Source organism: Periophthalmus magnuspinnatus, chromosome 19 (genome assembly GCF_009829125.3).
Source record: "Periophthalmus magnuspinnatus isolate fPerMag1 chromosome 19, fPerMag1.2.pri, whole genome shotgun sequence".
Lineage (NCBI taxonomy): Eukaryota > Metazoa > Chordata > Actinopteri > Gobiiformes > Gobiidae > Periophthalmus > Periophthalmus magnuspinnatus.
Window position 1 is genome coordinate 1,499,408 of NC_047144.1, and position 27,965 is coordinate 1,527,372.

The window sequence follows — 27,965 nt, forward strand, 5'->3', positions numbered from 1 at the left end:
TTTTTTCCACCCATTATTTTTCTCCTAAACCATAACAGCTACAGTCATGTGACTTTGTCACATTGTGCCCCATCACAAATAAGGCCTCTGTGAATTTTTTCACAAGTCCACAACAAATCGATTGTTTTCTACGAATTTTTGAAAATGAAATTTGAAGAGGGCGCTAGAGAGTCATTTTGTGAGAGAGTGCCTTGATTTGCATATCATTTGCATAACATTGCCATTTTCCACGCTCCGGACGCGGTTTTAATGAGTCCCTCGCCGGGACGTAGTCCCAGGCTCGGGCCTAATAATAATAATAACAACGAGAGGGCGCTATCAGACACATGCGCACTCTGTCATAGAGTTTTGTGCCTCTTTTCACTGCACAGTTTTAGTGACTGTGCCCTCAACTTAAATATAGTCAAATAACTCCATAGTTTTAGATCTTTTTAATAATAAACATAATTGTGGTTTTCAGTGGTTTTAAATGACTTTTATTTCGTCTTCAGGCAGTGATTTGGACTTTTGTGTTGTGGATTCAACTAAAATGAGACTTTCTCTTTTTTTGCTCATGTGATTTGATTCATTCTGTGGCTTTTTCATTTCTAATTATTGAATATTTCATTACATTTTAAGTGTCTTTATTATTTCTCTTTGTTTCTGCTAAATCTAGTTATGAGGTTTTCTTGAGCCATAGAAAATATTGTCTGTATTTACATGTTTACACATGTTTGACTTTAGAGTGGACTTTTTGCAGTGGCTTCATGCGTCGGCTCCTCCTGAGGGTCTGAGATCACATGAACCTGGACTGAGCATGGATCAGAGAGAGACCAGAGAGGACGGAGCCCCTCCCTCTATAAAAGCTCACAGGTAAGAGAGGATCACTAACACTCCACCACTGTTCTCCATGTCAGAGCTCAGACTAAAGCCACTGCTCCATCTGTGTCCACAGACCTGCTCCTGAGGCCAGAGGCGTCTCATTCAAGAGTGATGAGTCTATGGGACACGGGATTAATTTTAAAAGAGAACATGGTCCAAAGTAAGTCAGACTCACCTCATAATGTCAGGACTTTATGTTCACAGCCTTTTTAGAATATGGATGACTTGTTTTTTATTAAACTCAACATAAGTGTAAGAGCTGCAGATGACCTCTGTGACTGTGAGGAGGAACTTCATGCTCGTCTCAGCAGCAGGAAATGCAACACACTTATGTCTTTGTCCTACAAAAGTCCTTCTATGAGATCCTAGTCCAGGCCCATCACCCGCTGGACCTGCTCAAGTCACATGACTTTAACCACTGTGTTTCTCCAACAGAGACACTTTTGATTTGAAACTGGAATTAAAATGGAGTCTGAAAAGAGACAACAGTCGACAAACTTCTTTCAGGAAAAGTCGGAAAACAACAAACTTTAATAATTCAGATAAAAACCAGAACTAAACCAGAACTAAATCAGGTCTACAGAATGACTCCATCAGGAGTTGGGTCCCTGTGTCCTCCTTATGTGAGATGGTTCATGTGGCTCATGTCAGATGTTCTTTGGTGCTGGTCCATGGAGAGACTTGTTCATGCTGCATTGCTCATGTTTGTCTGGATGTGAACAGTTTGAAATGCTTGACTTTCTCTGGTCTTTTCTTGTAATAGTTTTATTTTTGAATGTGTGGATGTGTCTTAGTTGTCCAGGGCCCACACTGGCAGAAGTCCTGTGTTTTGGAGTAGAGAGGGCTTTACTGTGCTGCTCTGTATGGGATGTTTTTTATTCATACAGGGACAGTGTCACTAAACACTGACCAAAAGGAAAGATGCATTGTACCAGGTTAGAGCAGAAAATGATCATTTCCACCTGTCGTCCCTGGGCAGGTTGATGTAACAGTTTACAGAATCTAAAAGTAGATGGAAACATGACCATATCACCAAACATTATCACATATAAGTTACTCACATTTCATTCATAAAACAAGTGTCCTGCTTTTGGACCAGACGTAATAAAACTGTTCAACCTCCACTTACACCACACACTCATCACTCACTCAGCACACATGGACACAGGGGTTTTCTTTATTTACTTTTACCAGCTCCAGCTGTTTTAATGGACTGTGCAGTCACAAGTGTTAAGAAGAGTCACTGTGACTGAAGTGTGTTTTCTTCTGTGTCTCAGGATCCACCAGAAACATCCTCCATCTGAACCTGGTCCCATCTGTGAGTCCCTCAGGAGTGACCGCTCTATGAGACCACCAATTGGTTTTACCACAGAGCCGTGAGTTTAAACAACTATTGAATAAAACAATAAAAATGAAAATACGGTAAGTGTTTGATGAGTCTCTCTCACAGAGTGGAGCAGCAGGGTCCAGAGGTCTCCAGTGGTCAGCACCATCAGACACAGCTGGACTCCATATTTAAGGTCTGTCACTAAAGTTTGTAAATGTTCAGATGAATGAGAACTTGTTCCACACAGATCTGACACTGACTGCATTTGTGTTGTTTATAATGTGTCTGTTCAGCTTCTGGAGGAGGACATCTTCACTTTTGTCCAGAAGGAGCTGAAGAAGCTCCACAAGGTTCTGAGTACAGATTACCCAGAATGCTTAGAGTCTGTGAAGGATGAGGATGAAGAGCAGAGGAGCAGCAGTGAGGCTGTTCTGAAGATCACACTGAACTTCCTGAGGAGGATGAAGCAGAAGGAGCTGGCTGAGCGTCTGTGGAGCAGTAGGACCATTTAACACATTTAACAAGGTGCTCACAGTCGTTGTATATTCTCTGAGACTCAGGCCTGTATCTGTTGTCTTCATTCAGGGAGTTATTCAGGGAGTTATTCTGGAGATTATCAACGTAAACTGAAGACTAACCTGCAGCAGAAGTTTGAGTGTGTGTTTGAGGGCATCGCTAAAGCAGGAAACCCCACCCTTCTGAATCAGATCTACACAGAGCTCTACATCACAGAGGGAGGGTCTTCAGAGGTCAACCAGGAACATGAGGTCAGACACATGGAAACAGCCTCCAGGAAACCAGGCCCAGCAGAGACAGTCATCACATGTGAAGACATGTTTAAAGGCCCAGCTCACACACATGGACCAATCAGAACAGTGCTGACAAAGGGAGTGGCTGGCATCGGGAAAACAGTGCTCACTCAGAAGTTCAGTCTGGACTGGGCTGAAGGCAAAGCCAACCAGGACATACAGCTGCTGTTCCCGTTCACTTTCAGAGCACTCAATGTGCTGAAGGAGAGAAGCTTCAGCTTGGTGACACTTGTCCATCACTTCTTTAGTCAAACACAAACAGAACTCTGCAGCTTTGAAGACCTCCAGGTGCTCTTCATCTTTGACGGTCTGGACGAGTGCAGACTTCCTCTGGACTTCACCAAAACCAAGGCCCTGACCGACCCCACAGAGTCCACCTCACTGCACGTGCTGCTGGTAAACCTCATCAGGGGGAGCCTGCTTCCCTCCGCTCGCCTCTGGATAACCACACGACCTGCGGCGGCCAATCTGATCCCTGCTGAGTGCGTCTCCATGGTGACAGAGGTCAGAGGGTTCACCGACCCACAGAAGGAGCTGTACTTCAGGAAGAGGTTCAGAGACAAGGCCAACACAATAATCTCCCACATCAAGACGTCCAGAAGCCTCCACATCATGTGCTACATGCCAATCTTCTGCTGGATCACTGCCACAGTCCTGGAGCATTTGTTGAAAAGCAGAGAGAGAGAAGAGCTGCCCAAGACCCTGACTCAGATGTACATCCACTTCCTGGTGGTTCAGGCCAAAGTCAAGAACATCAAGTATGAAGGAGGATCTGAGACAGACCCACACTGGAGTCCAGAGACCAGGAAGATGGTGAAGTCTCTGGGAAAACTGGCCTTTGAGCAGCTCCAGAAAGGAAACCTCATCTTCTATGAGTGTGATCTGAGCGAGTGTGGACTGGATGCTGCAGCGGCCTCAGTGTACTCTGGAGTGTTCACACAGGTCTTTAGAGAGGAGCCAGGCCTGTACCAGGACAAGGTCTACTGCTTCATCCATCTGAGTGTGCAGGAGTTTCTGGCTGCTCTTCATGTCCATCAGACCTTCATCAACACTGGGATCAACCTGCTCTCATCAAAAACGCAGAAATGTACAAAGTTTAATCTGATATCTGATGTAAAATATCTTCATGAGTCAGCTGTGGACCAGGCCTTACAGAGTCCAAATGGACACTTGGATCTGTTCCTCCGTTTCCTCTTGGGTCTTTCACTTTCCACCAATCAGAGCCTCCTACAAGGTCTACTGACACCGACAGAAAAGAGCTCCAAGACCAATCAGGAAACAAGTGAGTACATCAAGAAGAAGCTGAGTGAGGATGTGTCTGCAGAGAGGAGCATCAACCTGTTCCACTGTCTGAATGAACTGAATGAGCATTCTCTGGTGGAACAGATCCAACAATACCTCAGTTCAGGACATTTGTCTAAAGCTAAACTGTCTCCTGCTCAGTGGTCAGCTCTGGCCTTCATCTTACTGTCATCAGAAGAAGATCTGGAGCAGTTTGAGCTGAAGAAATACTCTGGTACAGAGGAGGCTCTCCTGAGGCTTCTGCCAGTGGTCAAGGCCTCCAACAAAGCTCTGTGAGTAACATTTATTTAACAGAGGATGGTTTTATTCAAGTTCTATCCCAATCCAATCCATCTTTATTTCTAATGCACTTTAAAAACAACAGAGTTGACCAGAGTGCAGTACACAACAGACATTTTAAAAACACAGATAAATGACAGACATACAAATAAATAACTACAAACTGTACACTATAAAAGTCAACATATCAATGAAAAGCTAAAGAGAAAAAGTGCATTTTAAAAGCTGAGAGTGACTCAGCCTGTCTAAGGTGCAGGGGCAACGCGTTCCACAGTTTGGGACCAGCCACAGAGAATGCCCGGTCTCCTCAAAGTTTCCTCCTCATTTTGGGGACCACTAAGAGTGAATGATCTGCAGACCTGAGTGAGCAGGAGCAGAGGGTTGAAGCAGGTCGGACAGATAGTGTGGAGTAGAGGTAAGATCGGGCCTAAAAAATCCAGCCCGACCCGACCCAGGCCCACGGGTATTAAAGCCCGACCCAGCCCGAGCCCGACCAATTAACTTGATTTGCAGGCCCGAGCCCGAAGCAAACCCGAAATTTCATATTTTATTTGTGAGGATAAATAAAAAAAAATAAAGAACCAAACAAAGTTAAACATGCGTAAAAATAAGCCTACTAATAAAAAACCTTCTCCACTAACTACTGAAAATGGTCTAAGGTCCTGACAGCAAAAGTCCACGCACTTGACTGTGATGTCCTGCTTAGCGCGAAGAGATGCGGTCGTTGGGACAAATGATAATATAGATGTTTGACGATCATCACTTTTGCCAGTACAGCTGTTTAAATGCCTGCTCAGTGTCGAGGTGCCAGTCTTTTTGCTCTCGTATGAAAGCAAAGCGCCACATTGACTACATTCAGCGAAGCCAACGCAGGTTTCTGTAGCATTTTCAACAATCAATTTGAAGCATTTCCACACCTCACTCTTGCCGGTGCGTGTTTGCCTTTTCAGTTCCCCTGTCTTTAGTTTATCCTTTACTTCTTGCTGCTCCATATCGGGGATACCAGGTCAAAATAGATGCGGACTTGCGGAGGGGAAGAGGGGGCGTTCACGTGCGCAGAGTGTGCTCTGGCTCTGCGGCTCCTGTTTAGTAGTTAAATAGCAATTACCTTACAGCGCCTTCTCTGTTTTATCCAAATTATTTTTTTTTTATAACAAGTATTCCTAAGTTTAGTATCCACATATCGTTTTAGTATACATTTTTATAAACATATATATTTTTAAAAAGTCAGGTAGAGAGAAGCCCGGCCCGACCCGACCCGAACGTAATCATTGACATTTTAGGCTCGGGCTCGGACTTGGGCTTAAGATCTTACCTCTAGTGTGGAGCGAGGCCATGGAGGCATTTAAAGACAAACAAAAGAATTTTAAAACCAATACGATAAGAGACAGGGAGCCAATGTAGGGACATCAAAACAGGAGTAATGTGTTCCTGTTTTTTTGTACCAGTTAAAAGGCAAGAAGTTGCGTTTTGAACAAGTTGGAGACGTGTGAGAGAAGTGTGGTTCAGACCAATATAAAGAGCATTACAATAATCCAAACGATTGGTGATAAAAGCATGAATTAAAATCTCAAAATGATGCTGTGACAGGACAGGTTTGACTTTCGCGAGTTGACGAATTTGAAAAAAGCTAGTTTTGACAACAGCGCTAATCTGGACATCAAGTTTTAAATCATTATCCAGCCTCACACCAAGATTTGTCACCAGAGGTTTCACATATTGAGCAAGAGCGCCAAGATCAGTACTTAAGGTGTTTGCTTCACTAGGCCCAAACACTACAATTTCAGTTTTTTGTCTTTTAAGAACAACAAGTTTAAAGACATCCAATTTTTTATTTCCTCAACACAGTCTCTGAGAGTTTTAGCACTGTAGGAATTTTCCTGCTTAAGTGGCATGTAAATTTGTGCATCATCTGCATAAAAATGAAATGAAATGTCATGCTTGCGAAAAAATTGACCCGAGAGGGAGGAGATACAAAGAGAAGAGAAGTGGCCCAAGAATGGAGCCTTGAGGTACTCCACAAGTGAGAGGGGCAGCAGCAGAGGATTCAGTGGATGCAATGTGGACACAGAATTGTCTATCTGTTAGGTAGGACTTAAACCATTCAAGTGCACGCCCTTGTATACCAACAGAATGCTGCAGTTGTGACAGGAGGATCTGGAGGTCTACTGTGTCAAACGCCACAGTTAGGTCTAGAAGTACCAAAATGACACTATGTCCACAATCAGTAGCCACAAAAATGTCATTAAAAACCCTCAGTAATGCGGTCTCAGTACTGTGCCTAGGTCTGAAGCCAGACTGAAACACTTCCAGGATGTCATGGCCCTCGAGATAATCTTTCAGCTGACAGTAGACCATCTTTTCTAAGATTTTTGAAATAAAAGGAAGCTTTGATATGGGTCTAAAATTTCCCATGTCAGCGGCATCAAGACCAGGCTTTTTAAGAAGAGGCTGCACTACAGCAAGCTTAAAACTCCTAGGTACCGCCCCTTTTAATAGGCTACAATTGACTATATTGAGCACATGCTGAGAAACAATAGGAAAAACCTCTTTAAACATTCGAAGTGGAACTGGATCATGGGGGGACCCAGAAGGCTTCAAGCTATCAACAGTTTCTTTTAAAGTTAACAAAGCAACACATTCAAAGCGATCAAAAACATCAGGAGGCATGACAAGAGCAGGGGGATTATACAGAGGAGGACTAATAAGAGCTCTGGTGTTTTGAACTTTACAGACAAAGAAGTTAAGGAAACTGTCACACATTTCAACAGTGGGCTCAACACAGACAGACTGTAGAGCATTAAGTTCACAGTTTACAGTTTTAAACAAAACATATTATAATTGGACACAATGATACCTGAAAAATACTTTGTTTTAACAGATTTCACTATTCTCTGATAAGACCGCCAACTGTCTCTAAGTGACTGAAATGACACTTCTAACTTGTCACGTTTCCATTTGCGCTCAGCTTTCCTAGTTTCTCGTCTAGCCGCGCACGTAAAGTCATTCAGCCAAGGTTCCTGGATACGTTTGGAGTGCCTTATTTTCACGGGGGCTACCATGTCCAAAACAATTTGACAGTTCGAGTCAAAGCATAACAAGAGAGAATCCACATCTGCATTAAAACCATCTGATATTGGTTGAATAGTCATGAATTGATTAAATGCAGCACCAAATGCAGCAGCGGCGGAGGAGTTTACAATGCGACAGCGCTTGGCTGGAGCGCGCGACTTCTCTATGTAGCACGATAACTCAATGTCAAAAACGACAGGATTGTGATCAGAAAAAGATGCATCAAGGACATTTAGGCTAGAGAGAGTAAAACCATGTGTTAAAACCAAATCAAGAGTATGTCCGTGTTCTTGTGTTGGAACAGTCACACATTGTATAAGATTAAACGAGTCAATGAGGTTTAAAAACTCCTTGGCCAGCGGATTATTTGGACAACAAACATGAACATTTAAATCACCTAGGATCAAGACACGGTCATACTTAGGCATAAGTCCAGCTAAGAAGTCCGAAAAGTCTCCCATAAAGTGTTTGTTGTATTTGGGCGGTCTATATATAACCGCAATATTGGCTGGACAGAACCTAATTCAAAGAGGTTCATCTCAAAACTGGAGTAAGTGTCTCGCCATGCGACTCGTTTACATGTATATTTACTTTTGTACATAGTTGCAATTCCTCTCCCGCGACCAGTTGTTCGAGGGGAATTAAAGTAGGAGCAGTCAGAAGGTAAAAGGTCACAAAGAGCGCTGGACTCACCAACAGGTATCCAGGTTTCAGTGACGCATAGAAAATCCAACTTGTTTGACATGAAGAAGTCCTTTAAAATGAACGTTTTGTTGGCTAGCGATCTAGCAGCACACTCTGTAGCTTTAGCCGTCCCTGGGGCTCGGAGAAGCGGCTGTAGGTTGTGGAAGTTTACTCCGCGCCGGGAGACGTGAACATTGGAACGGCAGACTGGTTGAGAGGCACCGACCACCGGAATGACACATGGTTCAGTAGGGTCCAAGGAGTGCCTACAAACAAGACGGTGAAGTGACGGATCCAAATATTCCAGAAAGTCCATCAGAGACAGCCTTTAGCTTAATCAGCCTTCTACTGCGTTTTCCTCAGTGCTTGTGTCCTCTGCGTAAAGGTGTAGTCGGTGGGACACGGAGCAGGTAAGCTGGGACATCAGAGAGGGGAGGAGGGCATGTCTTTTGCCCATTAAAGTCATGATTCACCAGATTTTGAAATGGTGTTTGTAAATCAAGCAGGGTTTGGCGATCATAGACCAGCACTGAGTTGACTTTTAGTGTGAAAACATCCAGAAACAGGAAAAACACAATAAACATTCAGAGAGAGAGATAGCCGGCCACACACACTGGTGTCATCTTCCTTCTTCTACATGAACAATGTTTTCTCTCTCCAGTCTGAGCAGCTGTAACCTGTCAGAAAGAAGCTGTGAAGCTCTGTCCTCAGTCCTCAGCTCCCAGTCCTCTAGTCTGAGAGTCCTGGATCTCAGTCTCAATGACTTGAAGGACTCAGGGCTGGAGATGTTGTCTGTTGGTCTGAAGAGTCCTCACTGTAAATTGGAACAGCTCAGGTCAGATCCGTTAATATTACTCACTATTATTATGTAACCTGCTGGTAGTTGTATTGGAATATAACATTTGATAAAAGTAACAAAGATATGGGAGTTTTTGCCTGATCCGGTTGTATGTTATTAATGAATTGACCGATTCCAATAAAATGTGTCCTCAGACTGTCAGGTTGTTTGGTCTCAGAGGAAGGCTGTGCTTCTCTGGCCTCAGCTCTGAGGTCCAACCCCTCCCATCTGAGAGAACTGGACCTCAGCTACAACCATCCAGGAGACACAGCAGTAAAGCTCCTGTCTGCTCTACAGGAGGACCCCCACTGCGCACTGGACACTCTCAGGTTTGGACAACTTCAGTATAGACAGAAAGAGACTATCACTGACCAAACATGTAAGCAGGATGTGTGCAAAGTTTTAGAGTCAGAATAAGCATGCCTCATAGAGCCTCATGTTTGTCATGTGTTTCAGTCTGATGTCGTGTGTTTCAGTCTGATGTCGTGTGTTTCAGTCTGATGTCGTGTGTTTCAGTCTGATGTCGTGTGTTTCAGTCTGATGTCGCGTGTTTCAGTCTGATGTCGCGTGTTTCAGTCTGATGTCGCGTGTTTCAGTCTGATGTCTTGTGTTTCAGACTGGACCATGCTGGAGCTCAGTGGTTAACACCAGGACTCAGAAAGTGTAAGTTTTGAGAAACTCCATTTGAAACAGACACTTATTTAAATGGATAAAATGGTCCAAGGACCTCACATAGAATATATATTGTTGTGTGGCCTCAGACTGTGAGGTCCACAGCTGTGTCCATGACTGAATCCAGAGTTCTTCTTAAAGCAGATCCTGAAGAGTCCAGTCTGGAGCTGTGTAACTGCACTCATGTTTCAGCTCAAACACAACAGTGATCTTCATTCTTCTTCTGGAGACAGTGGATTTAAACCAATCCCCTGTTCTCCTCTCCTTCATATAGAGACATTTTAAAGGAGAAAGTCTGTGTCATGGAGCACAGAGGAGTGTAGGAATGTGTGGAGTGACGTCAGAGACTGGAGCTGCACTTTGTCACTGCAGCAACAAACTCAAGTTTTACACTGAAAAGAATCTGAAATAGATGTGAGGCTCTGAAACTAAAGGAAATATAGAGCTGAAGCAAAAGAAACATGAGCCAAATATAAGACATGATTCACAAATAAAATCATCAGAATAAAAATACATTCATCATAAATAATTGACTTTAAATCCATCTTTCATGAATAGATTGACCCATATTAAACTATAATTAAATGTGTGTCTCCACATGGGACTAACTGCTGCTGTGTTGTGTCTTCTCTCCATCAGATTTCTGTGATCTCACTCTGGATCCAAACACAGCTCACAGAAAACTCAGATTGTCTGACAACAACAAGAAGATGACACATGTGACAGAGGAGCAGCCGTATCCAGATCATCAGGACAGATTTGACTACTTCCCTCAGATTCTGTGTTCCACTGGTCTGACTGGTCACTGTTACTGGGAGGTCCAGTGGAGTGGAAGTGTTTATATATCAGTGTCTTACAAAGGAATCAGAAGGAAAGGACACAGTGACAGTTTGTTTGGATGGAATGATCAGTCCTGGAGTCTGTTCTGTTCTGACGGTGGTTTCTCTGTTTGGCATAATAACAAACACACCCGACTCCCTCAGCCCTGGCCCTCCTCTTCTGGGACAGTCTCAGTGTTTGTGGACTGTCCTGATGGCTCTCTGTCCTTCTACACAGTCTCCTCTGACCAACTGACCCACCTCCACACCTTCAACACCACATTCACTCAGACTCTGTTCCCTGGGTTTACACTCCGTTATTGTGACTCCTCAGTGTCTCTGTGTCCGACAGACTCACCCTCCTCTGTGTAAAATACAACAGTCAAGTCTGTAGAAAAATCACTTTGTAAATTTTGGTTTTATTTTGACTTAATTTGACAAGAGATTTATTTTATGTTTTATTTCCTCTCAAAGACAAACTGCACAAACAGGTCATGTAGTAGTAGTAGTAGTAGTAGTATTTATTATTATTTATTTGTATTGTCATGGAGCTTTTTGACCTAACCTTCGTAATACCATCTGTTGTTATGTATCTCTTGTTTGTGCATCTAGCAGCCTTCAGCCACGCTGATTAGACTAAACTGGTACTATTGTTTTGATGGTATAAATACTCTGTGTGTGTTTACATTTGTGAGCTGAGGGCGACATGATACTGCTCGGGACAACAGCTCTTTGATGATTGTGCACAATTGATTCAATAAACCAGACTTTTTGATTCAAGACAACTTCTCTGTTGATTTTATACACTCACCTAAGGATTATTAGGACCTGTTCAGTTTCTCCATAATGCAATTATCTAATCAATCAATCACATGGCAGTTGCTTCAGTGCATTTAGGGGTGTGGTCCTGGTCAAGACAATCTCCTGAACTCCAAACTGAATGTCAGAATGGGAAAGAAAGGTGATTTAAGTAATTTTGAGCGTGGCCTGGTTGTTGGTGCCAGACGGGCCGGTCTGAGTATTTCACAATCTGCTCAGTTTCTGGAATTTTCACGCACAACCATTTCTAGGGTTTACAAAGAATGGTGTGAAAAGGAAAAAACATCCAGTATGCGGCAGTCCTGTGGGCGAAAATGCCTTGTTGATGCTAGAGGTCAGAGGAGAATGTGCCAAGTGATTCAAGCTGATAGAAGAGCAACGTTGACTGAAATAACCACTAGTTACAACCGAGGAATGCAGCAAAGCATTTGTGAAGCCACAACATGCACAACCTTGAGGCGGATGGGCTACAACAGCAGAAGACCCCACCTGCAGGTGGATCACTGAATTCCTGACGGACCGGAGGCAGCGCGTGCGGCTGGGGAAGAATGTCTCGGACAATCAGACTATCAGCACAGGACTCCACAGGGCTATGTACTTTCTCCCCTGCTCTTCTCCCTGTACACCAACTGCTGCACCTCCAGCCACGACTAAGTCAAACTGTTTAAGTTTGCGGACGACACCACCCTGATCGGACTCATCTGGAACGGCGATGAGTCTGCCTACAGAAGGGAGGTGGACCGGCTGGTATCCTGGTGCAACAGCAACAACCTGGAGCTCAACAACCAGAAGACAGTGGAGATGATCATGGACTTCAGGAAAGTCACAGCCCCCCTGCCTCCCCTCACCCTGACGGACTCCCCCATCACCACTGTGGACTCTTTCCGCTTCCTGAGTTGACAATCAGCTCCCTCATCAAGAAAGCCCAGCACAGGATGTTCATGATCATTGAGTCCATCCCCACCTCCTCCATCACTGTGTGGTTCACTGGGGCCACTGCCAGGGACAGACAGAGACTGCAGCGCATTGTGCCTCTGCTGAGAAGGTGATTGGCTGCTCCTTCCATCTCTACAGGACCTGTACGTCTCCAGGACACGGGGGCGAGCAGGCCGTATAGCAGCTGACACTTCTCACCCTGGCCATGGACCATTGGGACCAGAACCTCTCGTCATAAGAACAGTTTCTTCCCCTCTGCTGTTTGTCTCATGAACAGTTTATAATATTTGCATAAAACTGGACACTTAATAACACCGGTCACTTTAATAAGCCACGTTTGCAGTTTGTTGTTCTGATCCTACCGTTGTATATATTTTCTACCTCTACATATTTTGTTGTATTTTTAAGCATATTTTTTAAACTTTGTCCATGCCCTTATTTGTATTTGTATTTATTCCAATCCAATCCAACTTTATTTCTAATGCACTTTAAAAACAACAGAGTTGACCAGAGTGCAGTACACAACAGACATTTTAAAAACACAGATAAATGACAGACATACAAATAAATAACTACACACTGTATACTATAAAAGTCAACATATCAATTTTTTATTTTTTTTTAATTATTTGTCTTGGGCAAATGGACATCTTTTCTCTTTGCATAGCCTAGGCTGCCACAATCGATATCAATCAACACAATGATACAAGAGACAAGGAAAAATAAACAAAAACAGACAAGCAAAACACACACACAAAAAAAGAGTATCTCCGATTGCCCAAAAAGGAGTGGGAAGAGCTTTTCATTCAACATATCAATGAAAAGCTAAAGAGAAAAAGTGCGTTTTAAGAGCTGATTTAAAAGTAGAGAGTGACTCAGCCTGTCTAAGGTGCAGGGGCAACGCATTCCACAGTTTGGGACCAGCCACAGAGAATGCCCGGTCCCCTTGAAGTTTCCTCCTCATTTTTGGGACCACTAAGAGTGAATGATCTGCAGACCTGAGTGAGCAGGAGCAGAGGGTTGAAGCAGGTCGGACAGATAGTGTGGAGCGAGGCCATGGAGGCATTTAAAGACAAACAAAAGAATTTTAAAATCAATACGATAAGAGACAGGAGTCAATGTAGGGACATCAAAACAGGAGTAATGTGTTCCCGTTTTTTTGTACCAGTTAAAAGGCAAGAAGCTGCGTTTTGAACAAGTTGGAGACATGCAAGAGAAGTGTGGTTCAGACCAATATAAAGAGCATTACAATAATCCAAACGATTGGTGATAAAAGCATGAATTAAAATCTCAAAATGATGCTGTGACAGGACAGGTTTGACTTTCGCGAGTTGACGAATTTGAAAAAAGCTAGTTTTGACAACAGCGCTAATCTGGACATCAAGTTTTAAATCATTATCCAGCCTCACACCAAGATTTGTCACCAGAGGTTTCACATATTGAGCAAGAGCGCCAAGATCAGTACTAAAGGTGTTTGCTTCACTAGGCCCAAACACTACAATTTCAGTTTTTTGTCTTTTAAGAACAACAAGTTTAAAGACATCCAATTTTTGATTTCCTCAACACAGTCTCTGAGAGTTTTAGCACTGTAGGAATTTTCCTTCTTAAGTGGCATGTAAATTTGTGCATCATCCACGTAAAAATGAAATGAAATGCCATGCTTGCGAAAAATTGACCCGAGAGGGAGGAGATACAAAGAGAAGAGAAGTGGCCCAAGAATGGAGCCTTGGGGTACTCCACAAGTGAGAGGGGCAGCAGCAGAGGATTCAGTGGACGCAATGTGAACACAGAATTGTCTATCTGTTAGGTAGGACTTAAACCATTCGAGTGCAAGCCCTTGTATACCAACAGAATGCTGCAGTTGTGACAGGAGGATCTGGAGGTCCACTGTGTCAAACGCCGCAGTCAGATCTAAAAGTACCAAAATGACACTATGTCCACAATCAGTAGCCACAAAAATGTCATTAAAAACCCTCAGTAATGTGGTCTCAGTACTGTTCCTTGATCTGAAGCCAGACTGAAACACTTCCAGGATGTCATGGCCCTCGAGATAATCTTTCAGTTGACAGTAGACAATTCTCAGTTCAGACTCTCCGTCACCTGGGACTGTTGTAGTTTAATGTGAGTGGAGCTCATGTGCACTATCACAGTGGACATGTCCACACGATTGGACAGAGTGTCTGTGAGTGTGGTGTTCATGTGTTATATCTCAGCTCCAGGCGGCTCTCGGTTTCAGCCCGTGGGATGGCTACATGACGAACCATAGACCGACCCATGAGGAGCCGGGGCAGGTCTTAGGTCTGACTTGTCTTCCTCCAGAGCAGTGGACGAGTGTCCTCCATCATATTCATTATTAATAGAACTTGAAATCAATTCAATTTTTAAATGTCTGTACAGTCCTAAATCACAACAGCAGTGGCCTCACAGGTTTATCAAAACTGTTTTAACCAACAGAAAGTGTCAGAATCAACAGTGGAACAGTCACTGGTCCAGAAACTAGTGACACCTTTAGAAATGCAGTAGTGCAAGTAAAACAATGTACTATTAAACAGAACATGAATTATAAATGCAGTAGTTTCAAGTCTCAGTATTGGACTAAACTGGTCCCAGTTGTAGAAAACAGGGATCTAAATAGTAAACAGATCATGGAGAGTTTGTCTTTAGTCCTGGTTTAGTCCTGGTTTAGTCCTGGTTTAGTCCTGGTTTAGTCCTGGTTTAGTCCTGGTTTAGTCCTGGTTTAGACCTGGTTTAGTCCTGGTTTAGTCCTGGTTTAGTCCTGGTTTAGTCCTGGTTTAGACCTGCTTTAGTCCTCTCCTCCATATTTGTGTCCTAACTGCTCATTTCAGGTGTGTCAGTCTAAATGAGGTCTACACAGACACAGAGCTCAGGGGCAGCCTCCTGTCACTCACCTGTGAAAAGCCCCGCCCACCTAGACTGAGCCAATAGAGGAGCAGATCTGAGCCACTCCAGGATGAATGAACAACCAGCCTCTTCAGCCGCGCACTTTTCTCAGAGACACTTTGGACTCTTCAGATCTGCTCAGGTTTCACTAGTTTGATTTTATTCAACCATGGGTTTAGTACTGGTTTCGACCTGGTTTAGTCCTGGTTTAGTCCTGGTTTAGTCCTGGTTTAGTTCTAAACTTTAGACCTGGTTTAATACAGATTTAGTTTAGTCCGGAGTTAGTCCTGGTATATTTCCTGGTTATTGGTCTGTTTGTGTCATTATAACTTCAGATAATGTTGCATTTCTTTTTACAGTCAAATATGTTTCTTAATCCACTATTTGACTCTTTTATCACAGTTGAATATATTTTCTGTTTGACTTTGGTTTGTGTCCATTTTACATCCACATTTATCATAGTTTTGTTCACTCATAATTGGACCTATTGAGGTGTGGCCTCAGGTTTGACCAGTTTGATCAGATTCAACAGTGGGTGTAGTCCTGGTTCAGTGCTGAAATTAGACCTGGTTTAGTCCTGGTTTAGTCCTGGTTTAGTCCTGGTTTAGTCCTGGTTTAGTTCTAAACTTTAGACCTGGTTTAGACCTGGTTTAATACTGATTTAGTTATTGTTTTTTTTTTTTTTTTCCAGTGGATTTAAATGACTTTTATTTCACACATATTTATGAAGATTTGCTTTAATCATCTGGCAGTGATTTGGACTTTTGGGTTGTGGATTTAACTAAAATGAGACCCTCTTTGGTTTTAGTTGTGCCTTTTAATTCATTCCGTGGGTTTTTCATTTCTAATGATTTAATATTTAATTACGTGTTAAGTAGTATTTTTTTTTTCTCTCTCTCTCTATTTCTGATAAATCTGGCTGTGAGATCTTCTTGAGTCGTAGAAAATATTGTCTGGATTTACGTGGTTATATAAAGTTCCAAAATATACAGTTTAATTTCATAGTAATAAAAGTATTGAACACAAGGATCATGGCAGGAATGTCATGTGTCGACTTCCACAGTGCAGCACTGATGTGTTACTGATGTGAAACAAAACCATTCATCTGTGGCTCCACCAGTAGAACAACACATTTACACAGAAATTAAACATAAACCCAATAGAGTTACATTGCAGGTATATGTTTGATTTTAGAGTGGACTTTTTGCAGTGGCTTCATGCGTCGGCTCCTCCTGAGGGTCTGAGATCACATGAACCTGGACTGAGCATGGATCAGAGAGAGACCAGAGAGGACGGAGCCCCTCCCTCTATAAAAGCTCACAGGTAAGAGAGGATCACTAACACTCCACCACTGTTCTCCATGTCAGAGCTCAGACTAAAGCCACTGCTCCATCTGTGTCCACAGACCTGCTCCTGGGGCCAGCGCCGTCTCATTCAAGAGTGAGGACTCTACAAAACGATGGATAACATTTAAAAGAGAACATGGTCCAGAGTAAGTCAGACTCACCTCATAATGTCAGGACTTTATGTTCACAGCCTTTTTAGAATGATATGGATGACTTGTTTTTTATTAAACTCAACATAAGTGTAAGAGCTGCAGATGACCTCTGTGACTGTGAGGAGGAACTTCATGCTCGTCTCAGCAGCAGGAAATGCAACACACTTATGTCTTTGTCCTACAAAAGTCCTTCTATGAGACCCTAGTCCAGGCCCATCACCCGCTGGACCTGCTCAAGTCACATGACTTTAACCACTGTGTTTCTCCAACAGAGACACTTTTGATTTGAAACTGGAATTAAAATGGAGTCTGAAAAGAGACAAGGGTCGACAAACTTCCATCCATCCATCCATTTTCTTCCGCTTATCCGGGGCTGGGTCGCGGGGGCAGCAGTCTAAACAGGGACTCCCAGACTTCCCTCACCCCAGACATGTCCTCCAGCTCCTCCGGTGGGATCCCAAGGCGTTCTCAGGCCAGAGAGACATAGTCCCTCCAGCGTGTCCTGGGTCTTCCCCGGGGCCTCCTCCCGGTGGGACATGCCCAGAACACCTCCCTAGGGAGGCGTCCAGGAGGCATCCTGAGCAGATGTCCGAGCCACCTCAACTGGTTCCTCTCAACATGTAGGAGCAGCGGCTCTACTCCGAGCTCCTCCCGTGTGACCGAGCTCCTCACCCTATCCCTAAGGGTGCGCCCGGCCACTCTGCGGAGGAAGCCCATTTCGGCCGCTTGTATCCGCGATCTTGTCCTTTCGGTCATTACCCAGAGCTCATGACCATAGGTGAGGGTAGGAACGTAGATTGACCGGTAAATCGAGAGCTTTGCCTTTGGGCTCAGCTCCTTCTTCACCACAACGGACCGATACAGCGACCGCATCACTGCAGACGCTGCACCGATCCGCCTGTCAATCTCCCGCTCCATCCTTCCCTCACTCGTGAACAAGACCCCGAGATACTTGAACTCCTCCACTTGGGGCAGAGACTCACCACCCACCCAGAGAGGGCAAACCACCTTTTTCCAGGTTGACAAACTTCTTTCAACAGCAACTGACTTTAATAATTCAGATAAAACTGTCATGGCTCAAACAAATAGATAAGTTTATTATAACACAATTCATACACAAAGTCATTCAAAGAGCTTTACAGATTAAGAAAGACATTAAACTCACAAAACAAACAAAACATAAATAATCATAATAAAAGTGTAGAGCTGAATAAAACCTCTCAGTCATATGCACAGATAAACAGAACCGTTTGAGCCTGGATTTAAACACTGTCAGAGCAGAGGCCTGTCTCACATCTTCAGGAAGGAACTAAACCTGGACTAAACCAGGACTAAACCAGGACTAGACCAGGACTTAACCAGGTCTACAGAATGACTCCATCAGGAGTTGGGTCCCTGAGGTCCTCCTTATGTGAGATGGTTCATGTGGCTCATGTCAGATGTTCTTTGGTGCTGGTCCATGGAGAGACTTGTTCATGCTGCATTGCTCATGTTTGTCTGGATGTGAACAGTTTGAAATGCTTGACTTTCTCTGGTCTTTTCTTGTAATTGTTTTATTTTTGAATGTGTGGATGTGTCTTAGTTGTCCAGGGCCCACACTGGCAGAAGTCCTGTGTTTTGGAGTAGAGAGGGCTTTACTGTGCTGCTCTGTATGGGATGTTTTTTATTCATACAGGGACAGTGTCACTAAACACTGACCAAAAGGAAAGATGCATTGTACCAGGTTAGAGCAGAAAATGATCATTTCCACCTGTCGTCCCTGGGCAGGTTGATGTAACAGTTTACAGAATCTAAAAGTAGATGGAAACATGACCATATCACCAAACATTATCACATATAAGTTACTAACATTTCATTCATAAAACAAGTGTCCTGCTTTTGGACCAGACGTAATAAAACTGTTCAACATCCACTTACACCACACACTCATCACTCACTCAGCACACATGGACACAGGGGTTTTCTTTATTTACTTTTACCAGCTCCAGCTGTTTTAATGGACTTTGCAGTCACAAGTGTTAAGAAGAGTCAGTGTGACTGAAGTGTGTTTTCTTCTGTGTCTCAGGATCCACCAGAAACATCCTCCATCTGAACCTGGTCCCATCTGTGAGTCCCTCAGGAGTGACTGGTCTATGAAACATCCACCTACGTTTTCCACAGAGCCGTGAGTTTAAACAACTATTGAATAAAACAATTGAAATGAACATAAGTGTTTGATGAGTCTCTCTCACAGAGTGGAGCAGCAGGGTCCAGAGGTCTCCAGTGGTCAGCACCATCAGACACAGCTGGACTCCATATTTAAGGTCTGTCACTAAAGTTAGTAAATGTTCAGATGAATGAGAACTTGTTCCACACAGATCTGACACTGACTGCATTTGTGTTGTTTATAATGTGTCTGTTCAGCTTCTGGAGGAGGACATCATCACTTTTGTCCAGAAGGAGCTGAAGAAGCTCCACAAGGTTCTGAGTACAGATTACCCAGAATGCTTAGAGCCCGTGAAGGATGAGGATGAAGAGCAGAGGAGCAGCAGTGAGGCTGTTCTGAAGATCACACTGAACTTCCTGAGGAGGATGAAGCAGAAGGAGCTGGCTGAGCGTCTGTGGAGCAGTAGGACCATTTAACACATTTAACAAGGTGCTCACAGTCGTTTTATATTCTCTGAGACTCAGGCCTGTATCTGTTGTTTTCATTCAGAGAGTTATTCTGGAGTTTGTCAGCGTAAACTGAAGTCTAACCTGCAGCAGAAGTTTGAGTGTGTGTATGAGGGCATCGCTAAAGCAGGAAACCCCACCCTTCTGAATCAGATCTACACAGAGCTCTACATCACAGAGGGAGGGTCTTCAGAGGTCAACCAGGAACATGAGGTCAGACACATGGAAACAGCCTCCAGGAAACCAGACCCAGCAGAGACACCCATCACATGTGAAGACATGTTTAAAGGCCCAGCTCACACACATGGACCAATCAGAACAGTGCTTACAAAGGGAGTGGCTGGCATCGGGAAAACAGTGCTCACTCAGAAGTTCAGTCTGGACTGGGCTGAAGGCAAAGCCAACCAGGACATACAGCTGCTGTTCCCCTTCACTTTCAGAGCACTCAATGTGCTGAAGGAGAGAAGCTTCAGCTTGGTGACACTTGTTCATCACTTCTTTAGTCAAACACAAACAGAACTCTGCAGCTTTGAAGACCTCCAGGTGCTCTTCATCTTTGACGGTCTGGACGAGTGCAGACTTCCTCTGGACTTCACTCAGACCAAGGCCCTGACCGACCCCACAGAGTCCGCCTCACTACATGTGCTGCTGATAAACCTCATCAGGGGGAGCCTGCTTCCCTCTGCTCGCCTCTGGATAACCACACGACCTGCGGCGGCCAATCTGATCCCTGCATGGTGCGTTTCCATGGTGACAGAGGTCAGAGGGTTCACCGACCCACAGAAGGAGCAGTACTTCAGGAAGAGGTTCAGGGACGAGGCCGATGCAATAATCTTCCACATCAAGACATCCAGAAGCCTCCACATCATGTGCTACATGCCAATCTTCTGCTGGATTGCTGCGAAAGTCCTGGAGCATGTGTTGAAAAGCAGAGAGAGACAAGAGCTGCCCAGGACCCTGACTCAGATGTACATCCACTTCCTGGTGGTTCAGGCCAAACTCAAGAACATCAAGTATGAAGGAGGGTCTGAAACAGATCCATACTGGAGTCTAGAAACCAAGAAGATGGTGGAGTCTCTGGGAAAACTGGCCTTTGAGCAGCTGCAGAAAGGAAAGTTGATCTTCTACGAGAGTGACCTGAGCGAGTGTGGACTGGACGCTGCAATGGCCTCAGTGTACTCTGGAGTGTTCACACAGGTCTTTAGACAGGAACCAAGCCTGTACCAGGACAAGGTCTACTGCTTTATCCATCTGAGTGTGCAGGAGTTTCTGGCTGCTCTTCACGTCTATCAGAGGTTCTTCAGTTCTGGGGAGAACCTGCTGGACCTACCACACTCTTATGAGAGTCCAAAATTGAAGTGTTATGAGACTGAGGGGACATGGGACTCCTTCTTTGGATCGGAATGGTACTCTGACGATTATTTAGATTCAGAGGTCTTCTTTGCCTCCTCTGAGAGTCCAGACCCTGAGTCATCCTTCTATCGCTCTGCTGTGGACCAGGCCTTACAGAGTCCAAATGGACATCTGGACCTTCTCCTCCGCTTTCTCCTGGGTCTTTCACTTTCGACCAATCATAGTCTTCTACAAGGCCTACTGAAACAGACAGGAAACAGCTCCCGGACCAGTCACAAAACAGCTGAGTACATCAAGAAGAAGCTATGTGAGGATATGTCAGCAGAGAAGAGGATCAACCTGCTCCACTGTCTGAATGAACTGAATGAGCGTTCTCTGTTGAAGCAAATCCAATGGTACCTGAGTTCAGGACATCTGTCTAAAAGTGGACTGTCTCCTGCTCAGTGGTCAGCTTTGGCCTTCATCTTACTGTCATCAGAAGAAGATCTGAACCACTTTGAGCTGAGGAAATACTGTGCTTCAGAGGAGGCTCTCCTGAGGCTGCTGCCAGTGGTCAAGGCCTCCAACAAAGCTCTGTGAGTAACATTTGTTTAACAGAGGATGGTTTGATTCAACTTCTACATAAACAATGTTTTCTCTCTCTAGACTGAGCAGCTGTAACCTGTCAGAGAGAAGCTGTGAAGCTCTGTTCTCAGTCCTCAGCTCTGAGTCCTCTAGCCTGAGAGTCCTGGATCTCAGTCTCAACGACTTGAAGGACTCAGGGCTGGAGATGTTGTCTGTTGGTCTGATGAGTCCTCACTGTAAACTGGAACAGCTGAGGTCAGAGGGGTTAATATTACTCACTATTATTTCATAACTTATTCGTCCTTGCATTGGAAAATACCATTTGATAAAAGTGAGATGTGAATTTTTATTTGACTCATTTTGGGTTAAATGCAGGGGTGGAGTGGGGCTCTGAAATCTCCCAAGAGCCCCAAGAGCAGAAACTAATGACTCACCCCACAGGAAGGGTGGGTCACTGACCGCTCCTCACAGAGACACAGCAGAGTCGCTCTGTGTCAGATGGAGACATGTGAGAGGAGCAGCCGCTCCCTTCAGCCACACCCCTCTCACATCTCTCATGTCTGAAGTCAAACAAGCACCGGCCCCACAGGCTGAGGCTTAAACTCTTGTGTGGTGGTTCTAGTCTCTAATGTCCCTCTGTCTCCTCAGTCTGTCCCTCTGTGGACTGTCCCCTCACAGCTGTGGGTCTCTGGCCTCAGTCCTCAGCTCCTCCAGTCTCACACACCTGGATCTCAGTCACAACGACCTCCAGGACTCAGGAGTGGAGCTGCTGTGTTCTGGACTGAAGAGCGCCCCCTGCAGACTGGAGACGCTCAGGTGAGATGCTCCCATGATGCACTCTGCCCCCTTGTCCACATGAGTGTAATGCTGTGTCTTTAGGCTGTCTGGATGTCTGGTCTCACAGAGGGGCGGGGCTGCTCTGGCCTCAGCTCTGAGCTCCGCCCCCTCCCACCTGAGAGAGTTAGACCTGAGCTACAACCATCCAGGACCCTCAGCCAAGCTCCTGACCGCTCTACAGGACCAGCGCCCCCTGCTGTCTGTCAGGTGAGAGCGCCCCCTGTCTGTCAAAGGCACAACCACACACACAGCAGCACACTGGAGGTGAGGCCTTTAGGCACAAAGGCAGAGGAACCACCAACCCTCAGGCGACTCCCAGCTCCATCTGCATTGTTCAAGGATGTTGGACCTGGTTTATGGATCATATCTGTGTCTGGACTGGACCTCAGAAGAATCGAAAACTTGCACAAAGTTCATTAATAGTAGTATTTATAATTTATAATTTTATAATTTATAATATTTATACTTGAGGTCTGTCCTGGATCTTGGGTTTAGACCTGGTCCTTCTCCTGGTCTCAGTCTGGATCTGAGGGTCCACTGTGCAGGACTCAGGGTGGGGTTCTGACAGGACTGGGTCTCTACCCTGTGCACGTGGGTGTTGAGGATGAGGAGATATATACATACATACACCTAAGTCCTGTGCTTGTCCTGTGTTTACAGAGCTGAAAACTCCATGGCTAACTCCCCGCGCACATATTCACTTATTTATTTCTCCACTCTGGGTTTGAAGACTTTAGCGGCTGTTTCTCACTGATTCCTGGGTCTTTGTGGATCATTTAAAAAGTGACAGAGACAAGTCTGAGCTCCATCTGTCTGTACAACAGGGCTCTAATCCTCATGTCCAGTGTGAAATGTAGTTCCAAAGAGAATCTTAAAGTCAGTCCTGAAGCTGACAGGGAGCCAGAGGCCCACACAGGAGAAACGTGCTCATGTTTCCTGGGGCCTGTGAGCGCTGCAGCATGCAGTCACTAAGAGTGACTTAAAGTGGACTTTTCCTCAAATCAGGAGCAGTAGAACTGTCCATTCAACACAAAAACTACTGGAGAGTCTGTGTCCTTCATGCCCCATGTGCTGAAAGAACCAGTTTATGATGAGTGTGAATGTGGTGTGTTCATCATTCTCAGGACTTTAAAGGCCCATATTACACTATTCTCTCATCTGTTCTAATGTTGTTTCCTCATCACAAACAGACCTGGAGTTGTGTTTTGTTTCATTCGCACATGTTTAACACACAAACCTGCAGATTTAGGCTGAGTTCTTCTCTCAAACTGAAAACACTCTGTTCCACCTAGTGATGTCATCATCTGGTGATACAGGAAGTGCTTCACTGTGTTTTTAACTAAACTAGAATCATTTGGATCATTTTAGTCCTGGAATTTTCAATTTCTACAGAACTAAAGGTCAAATGTGCTATTAAATTAAATCAGTACCACCTCATGACATCACAAGGTGGAACAGAGCATTTTGAGCTTTGGAGACTAATAATAAATGATTCCTCAAACCTGTGAATGAAACAAAACACAAGTCCAGTTTGTTTTTGAGGAGGAAACATCATTATAACATGGAGCTCACAGAGTCACTTTTACATAATCTAGGACTTTAAAAAGCAGAGGGTTGGTCATTAGAGTCTGAGCAGAGATATGAACTTTGACCTGAGTCTATAAAGTCAAATGTATTTCCAAAGACAAAATAAAGCAGCAGTGAACATGGAGAATATAAAGGAGAGGAGGAGACAAACATGTGGACAATTCAAATCACTGCTTTAGAGCTGAAACATCACAAATAACTGAAACTGACATTTAAAAAAACATCAAGTGTTTCAGTCTGATGTCGTGTGTTTCAGACTGGACTATGCTGGAGCTGTGAGGTTAACACCAGGACTCAGAAAGTGTAAGTCCATCCATCCATCCATTTTCTTCCGCTTATCCGGGGCCGGGTCGCAGGGGCAGCAGTCTAAGCAGGGATTCCCAGACTTCCCTCACCCCGGACACGTCCTCCAGCTCCTCCGGTGGGACCCCAAGGCGTTCTCAGGCCAGAGAGACATAATCCCATCAGTGTGTCCTGGGTCTTCCCCGGGGCCTCCTCCCGGTGGGACATGCCCAGAACGCCTCCCTAAGGAGGCGTCCAGGAGGCATCCTGAGCAGATGTCCGAGCCACCTCAACTGGCTCCTCTCAATGTGTAGGAGCAGCGGCTCTACTCTGAGCTCCTCCCGTGTGACCGAGCTCCTCACCCTATCCCTAAGGGTGCGTCCGGCCACTCTGCGGAGGAAACCCATTTCAGCCGCTTGTATCCGCGACATTGTCCTTTCGGTCATTACCCAGAGCTCATGACCATAGGTGAGGGTAGGAACGTAGATTGAGGTAAATCGAGAGCTTTGCCTTTGGACTCAGCTATTTCTTCACCACAACGGACCGATACAGCAACTGCATCACTGCAGACACTGCACCGATCCGCCTGCCAATCTCATGCTCCATCCTTCCCTCACTCGTGAACAAGACCCCGAGATACTTGAACTCCTCCACTTGAGGCAGAGACTGACCACCCACCCAGAGAGGGCAAATCACCTTTTTCCGGTTGAGCACCATGGCCTCGGATTTGGAGGAGCTGATTCTCATCCCAGCCGCTTCACACTCGGCTGCAAACCGCCCCAGTGCTGCAGGTCCTGGCTCGAAGAAGCATCAGGACAACATCATCTGCAAACAGCAGAGATGAGATCCTGTGGTTCCCAAACCAGGCCCCCTCCGGCCCGTGCCTGCACCTAAAAATTCTGTCCATAAATATAATGAACAGAATCGGTGACAAAGAGCAGCCTTGGTGGTGTACAACATGCACCGGGAACAGGTCTGACTTACTGCCGGCAATGCGAACACAGCTCCTGCTCCGGTCATACAGGGACCGGACAGCCCTTAGCAAAGAGCCCCGGACCCCATACTCCCAGAGCACCCCCCAAAGGACACCACGAGGGACACGGTCGAATGCCTTCTCCAGATCCACAAAACACATGTAGACTGGTTGGGCAAACTCCCATGAACCCTCGAGGACCCGATGGAGAGTATAGAGCTGGTCCAGTGTTCCACGACCGGGACAAAAACCACACTGCTCCTCCTGATTCCGAGGTTCGACTATCGGTCGGATTCTCCTCTCCAGTACCCTGGAGTAGACCTTACCGGGAAGGCTGAGGAGTGTGATTCCCCTGTAAATGGAACATACCCTCCGGTCCCCCTTCTTATACAGAGGGACCACCACCCCGGTCTGGACTTTTACAGGTACTGTCCCCAACTGCCACGCGATGTTGCAGAAATGTGTCAGCCAACATTCAGAGACTTGAGGTACTCAGGACGGATCTCATCCACCCCCGGAGCCTTGCCACCGAGGATCTCACCAACCACCTCAGTGACTTCAGCCGGGTTGATGGACGAGTCCGCCTATCCCTAGTCCCCAATCTCTGCTTCCTCCTCGGAAGACGTGACAGGGGGATTGAGGAGATCCTCAAAGTATTCCTTCCACTGCCCGACAACATCCCCAGTCGAGGTCAGCAGCTCTCCACCCGCACTGTAAACAGTGTTGGTGAAACACTGCTTCCCCGTCCTGAGGCGTCGGACGGTTTGCCAGAATCTCTTTGAGGCCGTCCGATAGTCCTCCTCCACCTCGGCCAGAGGTCAGATGACACGACAACAAAGTCGATCATCGACCTCCGACCTAGAGTGTCCTGATGCCACGTGCACTGATGGACACCCTTGTGCTTGAACATGGTGTTTGTTATGGACAAACTGTGACTAGCACAGAAGTCCAATAACAAAACACCACTCAGATCGGGGAGGCCGTTCCTCCCATTCACGCCCCTCCAAGTGTCACTGTCGTTACCCACATGGGCATTGACGTCCCCCAGGAGAACAATTGTGGTGGCTGAGCTGTGGGGCAATGAGCAAGCCCACACCAGCTCGCCGCCGCTCCCCGCGGGCAACGCCAGAGAAATGGAGAGTCCAGCCCCTCTCAAGGAGTTGGGTTCCAGAGCCCAAGCTGTGCGTGGAGGTGAAGCCAACTATATCTAACCGGTAACGCTCAACCTCCCGCACAAGCTCCAGCTCCTCCCCCCCAGCGAGGTGACATTCCATGTCCCCAGAGCCAGTCTCCATGTCCAGAGATACTGTCGTTGAGGTCCCTGCCAAAACATGTACAACAGTGATCTTCATTCTTCTGGAGACAGTGGATTTAAACCAATCCCCTGTTCTCCTCTCCTTCATATAGAGACATTTTAAAGGAGAAAGTCTGTGTCATGGAGCACAGAGGAGTGTAGGAATGTGTGGAGTGACGTCAGAGACTGGAGCTGCACTTTGTCACTGCAGCAACAAACTCAAGTTTTACACTGAAAAGAATCTGAAATAGATGTGAGGCTCTGAAACTAAAGGAAATATAGAGCTGATGCAAAAGAAACATGAGCCAAATATAAGACTGACATGATTCACAAATAAAATCATCAGAATAAAAATACATTAATCATAAATAATTGACTTTAAATCCATCTTTCATGAATAGATTGACCCATATTAAACTATAATTAAATGTGTGTCTCCACATGGGACTAACTGCTGCTGTGTTGTGTCTTCTCTCCATCAGATTTCTGTGATCTCACTCTGGATCCAAACACAGCTCACAGAAAACTCAAACTGTCTGACAACAACAAGAAGGTGACACATGTGACAGAGGAGCAGCCATATCCAGATCATCAGGACAGATTTGAGACCTGGGAACAGATTCTGTGTTCCACTGGTCTGACTGGTCACTGTTACTGGGAGGTCAAGTGGAGGGGAAGGGTTGAGATATCAGTGTCTTACAGAGGAATCAGAAGGAAAGGAGAGAGTGACAGTTTGTTTGGATGGAATGATCAGTCCTGGAGTCTGTTCTGTTCTGAACTTGGTTTCTATGTTTGGCATAATAACAAACGCACCTCCCTCCCTCAGCCCTGGTCCTCCTCTTCTGGGACAGTCTCAGTGTTTGTGGACTGTCCTGCTGGCTCTCTGTCCTTCTACACAGTCTCCTCTGACCAACTGACCCACCTCCACACCTTCAACACCACATTCACTCAGCCTCTGATCCCTGGGTTTTGGCTCCGTTCCTTTGGCTCCTCAGTGTCTCTGTGTCCGACAGACTCACCCTCCTCTGTGTAAAATACAACAGTCACATCTGTAGAAAAATCACTTTGTAAATGTTGATTTTATTTTGACTTCATTTGACCAGAGATTTATTTTATAATGTTTTATTTCCTCTTAAAAACAAACAGGAGACACAAGTCGTGGTAGTAGTTGTATCAAATGAATACATCTACTTGAGTAAAAGTATTAAATTACCTGTTGTAAATGTACTTAAAGAGTTAAAAGTAAAAGTATTTGTTTCAGAATTTCAGATCTAATAAAGCTTCAAATGTGGTGATTCTGATAAAAATTTGAGCTGAATTTTGTTCAACAATCAGTCATTCCTTTTCTGTTTGTATTTGTAAATTTTTGTTAAGCTCAAATAAGCAAGAGAGAAAAAAGTGTTAAAGGAGGAGAGAGAGGAATGGGGTGAAGATAGAAAGAAAAGTGGACAAGACAAAAGGACAGAGAGGAGGAGGGAGAAGCGGATGATAGAGAGGTGATCTCAGGAGAGACTTTATACTCACCTAAAGGATTATTGGGAACAACTGTTCAATTTCTCCTTGATGCAATTATCTAATCAATCAATCACATGGCAGTTGCTTCAATG

At 45.1% G+C, this 27,965-nt stretch overlaps 2 protein-coding genes across 3 annotated transcripts in view; both read left to right on the forward strand.

Moving 5' to 3' along the window:
• Positions 1-661: 661 nt before the first annotated feature.
• LOC129456147 (NLR family CARD domain-containing protein 3-like) lies at positions 662-27,496 on the forward strand. Of its 2 annotated transcripts, XM_055229689.1 has the most exons (13): positions 662-852; positions 935-1,021; positions 2,139-2,237; positions 2,312-2,381; positions 2,482-2,686; positions 2,774-4,571; positions 8,996-9,169; positions 9,328-9,501; positions 21,467-21,640; positions 22,034-22,201; positions 22,265-22,429; positions 24,066-24,112; positions 26,841-27,496. In XM_055229689.1, exons 1-13 carry the CDS (start codon positions 710-712, stop codon positions 27,389-27,391), a joined length of 3,855 nt encoding a protein of 1,284 aa, XP_055085664.1. In that variant the 5' UTR covers positions 662-709; the 3' UTR covers positions 27,392-27,496. The 2 variants fall into 2 exon arrangements, with proteins under 2 accessions (XP_055085664.1, XP_055085665.1); XM_055229690.1 differs by lacking the exons at positions 21,467-21,640; positions 22,034-22,201; positions 22,265-22,429; positions 24,066-24,112; positions 26,841-27,496 and adding exons at positions 9,789-9,835; positions 10,484-11,428.
• The window catches only part of LOC117387594 (NACHT, LRR and PYD domains-containing protein 1a allele 5-like), a 769,741-nt gene continuing 757,197 nt past the window's right edge, over positions 15,422-27,965 (forward strand). The window contains exons 1-4 of the mRNA XM_055229714.1: positions 15,422-15,460; positions 16,513-16,641; positions 16,724-16,810; positions 18,882-18,980. Of these exons, the coding sequence (XP_055085689.1) occupies positions 16,586-16,641; positions 16,724-16,810; positions 18,882-18,980 (242 nt within the window). The 5' untranslated portion in view covers positions 15,422-15,460; positions 16,513-16,585. The remainder of the gene's footprint in view (positions 15,461-16,512; positions 16,642-16,723; positions 16,811-18,881; positions 18,981-27,965) is intronic.